Here is a 7,722-nt window from a genome sequence, read left to right on the forward strand (position 1 = left end):
AGAGGGAGAAACTAAGTATGAATTCTTGAAATAAGTTATAAAGTTGTGCGAATATGTATTTATATAATCAGAAGCATTACAAAAAAATCTTGGGGCAGCAGCATTGATGAAAGAATTAGAGGGAAAGGGTTAAAGAACATGCAGTGCTAAACTTAAAGAAGGAGCTGGCTTCACAGTACTTCCATAGAAACTAAGCTTAGATTCTCTAGTGCATCAGCTTATCCTCTTGAGTAAAGCAGGTATGAAGTACAGTATAAAAGATCTCAAAGCTTTGAATTAATATTTTGCAGCAAAATCCTTGTATTTTCAGGTGCCCTCATGGTCTGTGTTTTAAATTCTAAACACTCTGCATATATTTCTTTTCTTGTGTCTTACCCATACCAAGATTTTTATTTTTGTTTTGATTTTCTTGTCCCTTTCCATACTCATGGGTCTTGCGGATATGAAGTGGGTTTTTTGTGTTTAATGTTCTGGAAGATTTTGTTCTACTTAGATTTTTCTTGCTTCTTCTAATACAGCTGTAAACATAATTCTTTCCCAGAGGCATGCTCAACAAGTGGTTCATTAAAAATACATAGCTTGATTCTAGTAAGCAACATTTGGCAATAAAGAATATGCATTTATTTTCTACTAGCCTATTTTTAATGATTAACTTAACAGTCTTAGCTCATCTTTCCAATTTAAAATATTTAGCTTCCATTTTGTAGTTTAAAGTATTCAGTAATGCTTTTGGAATAAATATAGGTAGATACAAATTGAATGGTTTCCTTTGACTGGTTTACAAAAAAATAAAACCATCTACTTATTACTTTTTTTCTGTATTTGGGGCAGATATATAGACTTATTCACTGAATTTTTCTGCACTAGCAAAAATACATTAATAATGAATGAGTTTCAGAACTAGCTTGTCTTATTTGGAGAACTGAGCCACTTCCCAGAGTGGCTGATACACGTAAGAAGTTCATGCTTCAGCACTAACAGATCAGGCTCTGAATCTCACCCATCCAGATAGAGCTGAAAGAAAAAGTCACAAGCCCCCAAAGGTTAACAAACAGCTATGTGACAATGATTAATCCCCTTCTAACATGAAGTATGTGCTGACTACCTCCAAGCACTCAGACTAAGTTGCATGTACGTTTGATTCCTCATCATAATTTTATCATTGTTTTTCTTCTCTGCATTTTTTTACTGCAAGTTCTTCACAATACCACTGTGCATTCTTCAGTGCCAGCATCTCTTTCTTTAGTTACGAAGACTGGTGATTAGTGGGATTGACTAGCTTGGGTATTGGGAGCAGACTTAAACTGCTGCAACCTTGAGCCCCGCAGGAATTCGTTTTATCCTGTTGTTTGGAGGAGTGTTTGTGTGTACAAACTGTAGTTGAGATGCTGAAGTGATAGGTTACAGTGAGGCTTCCTAACTGTCCTTTTTCTTTTAGCCTTCACTGCAGCAAAATGAAGTTACTGTTGTGCTGGTGAAAAATTAGAAAGCTTTTGTCCTAGCCTTGGTAGTTTCATTACATGGTGGTTACATTACCTACACTTGTGTGGCAGAAATGGTTTACATTTTCTTTGCATCAGTTATTCATTTCTCAGTCTCTTCCCCTCCCATCATTAACTTAATTTAGTTATTTATAAACAGACTGAGAGGGATGGGGATTTTTTTGTTATCCTTTCCTTTTCCCTGCATTTCTAAAATGACTTGAAGAGAAAAAGAGACAGTCCAGCAAAGTGACAGAAATTAAATACGGCCTCTATATGAAAGTACCTTAATTATTAGAGACTCTTTTCTTAAATATATTTTCCAGGTAGTTCTTCCCAACATAAACAAGACTTCCATGCAAGTGGTTTTAGATTACTTGTATACCAAGCAACTGTCCTCCAGTCAGGAACTGGACACACTGGAGTTGATTGCATTGGCAAATAGGTTTTGCCTTCCTCACCTGGTTGCGCTAGCAGGTAAGAAGTTGTGGCTTTGTCCAAAGCAGTTTCTTCTGCAATGACTGAAACATGTTTAATAGTTTTAGAACACACAGGATTCTCTCAAGTGTCAGGCAAATTATTTTTTTATTATTTTTTTTTTCTGAAAGAAATATTGTAATACAAATTGATACTTCACTTAGAAAAATGTATTTGTCATTCTCTCGCCTTTATTAGTTTTATGCCACCCAGGACTTTAAAGTATCCCATGCTTTAAAAACAGAAAGAGTAAACCTTTTCTTTAGCATTGATAATAATGCCTGTGGTTTGTAATATCCATTCTGTTGTGATTAATTTATCTGAAAACAGGATGGACCCCAGGCTTTCCATTTTGTAATGAATGAAGTGCTCCATTATATGTTTCTATTTGAAGAGAGTAACTGAGCCAGTTCAAAACTGATCTAGATGATGCCTGGATCCCTTTCTACTGCCTAGATAAGAAGTTGACATTTTGGTATATATATGGGGATTTAAACCTAATTTCAGGAAGAAAAAAGATCAATCACATATGTAGAGAAAAATAATGGGATAGAATACCACTCAGTTTTAAAATTAAATCCATACACACACACCCCAGACTTCTGGAGTTGTTTTGTTTTGGTTTAGGTTTTTTTTGTTGTTTGTTTGTTTGTTTGTCTTTATGTATGTAACTTGGCATTGTTCTAAAGACATGGCCAAGGCAAACACGCAGAGACAGATGAAGCAAAGCTACACATATTTACAGGACAACATATGGGCAAAATCTAATCACATACCAAATCCTAGCTCTCCTTCAGTTGTACATCAGGACCATGTACTTTCTCTTCACTGGTTCTGACACACCAAATCTTTATTGCCTGATTTTATACACACATGTCTAACTGAAGTCTTGGTTACTTTTTTAAGTAGTTGTGGCATAAACATACATATAGTATTAAGAATTTTGCATTCCATTTAATTCTTAATAAAATAATTTTGATTGCAAAGGCTACTGGTGACAACTGAACTCAGTAGAATCAAATCAGCTGACATTTCTTAAAAAATACTCAGATCTGTAAGGTTCTAGGAAAGGGTTAAGGAGACTCTTGCAGTGAAGTAACTTTTTGAGAAGCTGGTCAGCCTTCCCCTGGATGCCTAGGAACAACTAATCTGAGAATCTGAAATGGGCCCTAAGTAAACTTTCTATATCAGTGGTGTGGGTATGCTCGTTAATAAATCTAGAGTGCAATGGCAAGTGCACTCTTGCCTAAAAATTTGGCTATTGCTTTTGTCTTACCCAAAAGAGACAGCTGATCCATATTTCTAATTTATATTGAATATTGCACCTGTCCATTCTGCCAGAAAGAGACTAGTAAATGCTAAACTTTGTCCTTCTTTAAGTGGTTATTAACTGCAGGCTTGCTTTCTGTAAGAAAGAGATAAGAGTTCTGTGTGAAACCAGAAATTAATAGTTTGAGTCAAGGCAAAGGGGTAAATCCTCATATGGACTGTGCTCCACTGGAGCAAGCAGTTTATACCTGTGGTGCAGAACCTCCAGGCACAACTCTAAAGGACAGAATTTGACTTCATCCAAATCTGCTCAGGATATATATGGGAGAGAATGTGCCACTTGGTAATTCTGGAGTTAACACTAGGAGGAGGGAGAACATTACTTTCTGGTTCTTGTGGATGACCTGACCTTGGTATGTGACCATTTCCCATGTGAGTGATAAGTTTTCTCCTCTAACAGAACAGCATGCGGTACAGGAGCTGACAAAAGCCTCCATGAGCGGCATTGCAATAGATGGGGATGTACTATCCTATTTGGAATTGGCACAGGTCAGCGTGCACTGTTTCTTAAAAGATATTGTTGTTCAACTGCAGGACTTGCTTTTAGCATCTTACTGGTTCTGAGCATTGATTTTCAGTGGCTCGAAGTCTGCAGTTCTGAGAGTGACTGACAGTAAAACTTAGTTTTATTTTCCATTTTAAAGAAGGTTTTTCCATTAGTTCAATGAAACATCTATGTAAGCAATCTCAGAGGAGTTCTCTTTCAAATACATATTTTAGTTTTTCTTGATTGTGGAGCTTCCAAGCTCCATGTTCTCATGGCCATGCTTCAGTAACATCAAATGCAATACAATGAAACTCCTCAGCTTTGTAATGGTGATTCCTTTCAATTCAGTTCCTGTAGATATATTTAGACCTGTATTGTAAAGGCAACATTTTTTGGTTTCTTAGTCTTGACACTTAGACTGGCTACTCAGAGCAAGTTCAGAGTGAGTGCAAATCCTGCTACTTTATGTTCAAACACGTTTCAATGTTTCTTGAGTCCTGGAAAGCATGAAGAGAGCAAACGTCCAGCTCACAGTTAAACTGCACACTTTTGTTTTCCAAAAGGAGGGATACAGAAGTCTCCCAGATACAGTGGTACCTGGGAGTACTACTAAATAAAACTTTTTTTTTAATTTTATTATTCTTGGTTTCACATGGATGGTGAATCTGGCTGCAGCTTGGCTTGAAATCTGGGGTTTAAGTAGCACTGAAATACAGCACAAGCTAGCCACCATGCAAGAGCACCAAGCTGCTCTCAAGTACCTCTCTTGCAATACCTATAATGCTGTTCCAAAACCAGAACTGAACCCCTTCCAAGAAATGGCAGCTCACTTCACTTGAGTTTGATTTTATGAAGGGTGTTTTTTCATGGTTGGGTTTTTTTTTTTGTCTCCTGCTTGAAAACAGAAGTAATATGTTTAACTACTGGTAGGATACCCTCTGTGCCCAGTACTTGCATCATTATGATCTGTTTAAAGCCTGAAAAGATCATCATAGATAGTCATAATGCCAAAATAAATACGTATGCTATACAATTAGACTTGCGTTATAGCTGTGCTTCCTTACAACCAAAGGAAGCTTGGACAAGATTTTGTATTGAGCTTTCAAGTAATACTTTATTTCTATCTATTTATTTAAACTATTTATATAGTTTCCCAGGCAATAAATTCAGAGCAGGGTCTGCAGTAATTGATAAGGATATATGACTGGTGCAATCATACCAGAAAACTTAGGTCCAGCATGCCTTGGGTTCAGATCCTCTGTGGGACTGGATGCAGTTTGCCAGATGCTGTGCATGCTAAACACCTATTCATGAGCCTTTTGGGCCAGTGGTTGTTTCAGCAGAATTGTGTGACAAGGTCTAGGGCATCTGGAAGCCACTTCAGCCTCAAAAGCTCCCCTGTATGCTTGGGAGACTGCTGCCACATGCACTGGGGGGCATTCTAGCTTTATTTGTTACTTGGGGCTGCAAAATGAATGATAACCTCAGGAAATGGAATAAGCTCTTTGGTTTTCTTTACAGTTTCACAATGCTAACCAGCTGGCAGCTTGGTGTTTGCACTACATCTGCACCAATTACAACAGTGTTTGCTCCAAATTCCGCAAGGAAATCAAAGCTAAATCTTCAGGTATGGGCAACTTCTCTCAGTTTTCATGAGGTTTCCCTTTTTCTCTCCACCTACTTGAATAAACATGAAGACAACGATGAGATAAATCATGAGACTGAACCTCTGTGTTATTCTGAGTAGCACTCATAAATTTTTATCTGTAAAGAAAGGTCATAACCATTAGCCTGATTCCTGAGCAAGCATTACGTTCTTTACTTGTTTTAGTGATGCTAAAAGGAACACAGGTAGTTTCAGTCTCCACAATTAAAAATACACTCTGTAAAGGGCTTGCTTTTTTACACTTTGGTGGACTAAGGCCTCTTGTGTGTAACCACTTTCAAAGTCTCTTCACACTGTAAGTAAAGTATATGAGTAAACTGGGGGAATCCCCAATAAACCAGCTAACATAGAGACTGGATGAATGATCAGCTGCATAGCTTTTTGCAGGATTTTTTTCTGGGATTTGTGTATTTTATTAGCTTATTTAGAGGCTTTTTGATTGTTTCTTTTTAATCAGATAATCAAGAATACTTTGAGAGGCATCGCTGGCCGCCTGTGTGGTATTTAAAGGAAGAAGATCACTACCAACGAGTTAAAAAAGAAAGAGAAAAGGAAGATGTTGCCCTGAACAAACACCATTCAAAGCGGAAGTGGTGCTTCTGGAATTCCTCTGCTGTAGTTGCCTGAACAAAGCAAATAAGAGGAAATCCATAGCCAATGTCACAATTACTCTTATTGTTAGAAATAAGATACAGTTCAGGTTGTCAGGAAACTTTGTTCCATGTGTGCATTTATTACACTAGGGTCAAAAGCACAAGCTTGTTGAAAGTGAGCCTGGAACAGCTCCTCGAAGTCATATGTATATTTTTGGCTAGTAAGCAGATAAATGTCTACCATTATTACATTTCTTTTTATAAAAAAAAAAAAAAAAGTCCAGCATTAATATTTCAGTCTCCAATTGGGAAATATTTTTATACTGTCTGGTGCATTTTGTTCAGATAAAATTCTGGATACTGTTTTATTTTACAGACCACAAAATAACCATGTAGCAGCTTTGTAATTAGATTTTAACTATTTTTACTATGCGAGTACAGTGAAATAGACAATCTTCTGTCATAAGAGACCACTTTTAGAGTATCTCATAAGAAGTCATCTTAGGAAAAAATCTAGTTGCCTAGTACATGTTGTCTTTTTAAACTAAGTACTGTGCACTGGTAATATAATTAGATGGTTATTTCCCCTTTCTAAAGCAAAGGGTTAGAATAAGATCTAATAACTGCAAGATATAGAGTGCTTGATTTTTGCTCAGCTGAATAGGCAGTATCATTACCTGTTCAACCGCAGGCAAATATATTTCTAATATTTGCCATGTAAGTGCAAATAATTATGACTATGTGGGCCATGTGAAATCTAGTGATTCTAAGCATTCAGAGTTTTTATATGTCTAGATCAAAGAGGATATTTCTAAAATCATTTAGAAGGGCTTATTAATTTATATCCTCATACAAGTATGGATCTGAGCGCAAAAAGCAGTTACACTGCTTGCATTTAAATTACTGCATGGCAGTTACTTTGTTCTGTGGGATCTTAACCATGCAGCCATTCCTTATGCTGAATTCCTTTTGCTTCAGTGCAAGCAAATGAAAGGGCTGCGAAAACAAGTAGGAATTATCTAGTGTTACAGCATTTTGTAAATGAAGAAGGGTCTTCACATACAAGATCACTTCAATTTGATCCCAAATCTTTTATAGCTTTTCCCAGGTAGAACTCAAACTGTTAGATTATTTTAATTATGTAGATTATATATTTCCCCTGGAAGTAAGTATTCCCAGAAAGCTGGGGGCAAAATGATGGCAGAAAAGAGGAATTCTACACAAGTGGTGCAAGAAAAGGAAAAGCCTCCGGTGTTTTAAAATGGCCTGTGTATTCACGACCTTTTATCAGGCATTACTCTAAAGCTGCACTGTTACACTAGGTTATGTAAGGATGAGAGCATTTTTAAAAAGACCAAAACTGAAATACATAGACTGTAGAACATACACGTGCAATCCTGTACAGTGTCTCAGGCACAATTCTGTAACCAAGGTAGTATTGTGTATTAGGTTCATTAATACTGTTTTGTGCTGGCAGGCAGCTCAGCATGCCAATGTGAAAAGCTGTTTGTTTGTAGTTTTTTTCTGTATTCGAAGGCAAGGCAGTACAGTCAAACCGCAGTACTGTAGGTCAGGAAAGGCTTTGGACTGAAAGCCATATACACCTCTACGTATTTGCATTCAGAATGGACTAATTCTTGGTGGATGCTACCACAGGATGGTAGAAGCTACCCATCATGGGAAGAGTTG

The 7,722-nt window shown here is 37.1% G+C and overlaps 1 protein-coding gene across 2 annotated transcripts in view; it reads left to right on the top strand.

Moving 5' to 3' along the window:
* The window catches only part of RHOBTB1 (Rho-related BTB domain containing 1), a 24,583-nt gene extending 17,371 nt beyond the window's left edge, over positions 1 to 7,212 (top strand). The window contains exons 6-9 of one of the 2 annotated variants that reach the window (XM_010016771.1): positions 1,808 to 1,958; positions 3,688 to 3,776; positions 5,296 to 5,401; positions 5,898 to 7,212. In XM_010016771.1, coding sequence (XP_010015073.1) covers positions 1,808 to 1,958; positions 3,688 to 3,776; positions 5,296 to 5,401; positions 5,898 to 6,067 — 516 coding nt within the window. In that variant the 3' untranslated portion in view covers positions 6,068 to 7,212. The remainder of the gene's footprint in view (positions 1 to 1,807; positions 1,959 to 3,687; positions 3,777 to 5,295; positions 5,402 to 5,897) is intronic. The other variant, XM_010016772.1, reaches the window with a different exon arrangement.
* Positions 7,213 to 7,722: the final 510 nt, after the last annotated feature.

This window comes from Nestor notabilis, unplaced genomic scaffold, assembly GCF_000696875.1.
Source record: "Nestor notabilis isolate BGI_N333 unplaced genomic scaffold, ASM69687v1 scaffold6816, whole genome shotgun sequence".
NCBI lineage: Eukaryota > Metazoa > Chordata > Aves > Psittaciformes > Psittacidae > Nestor > Nestor notabilis.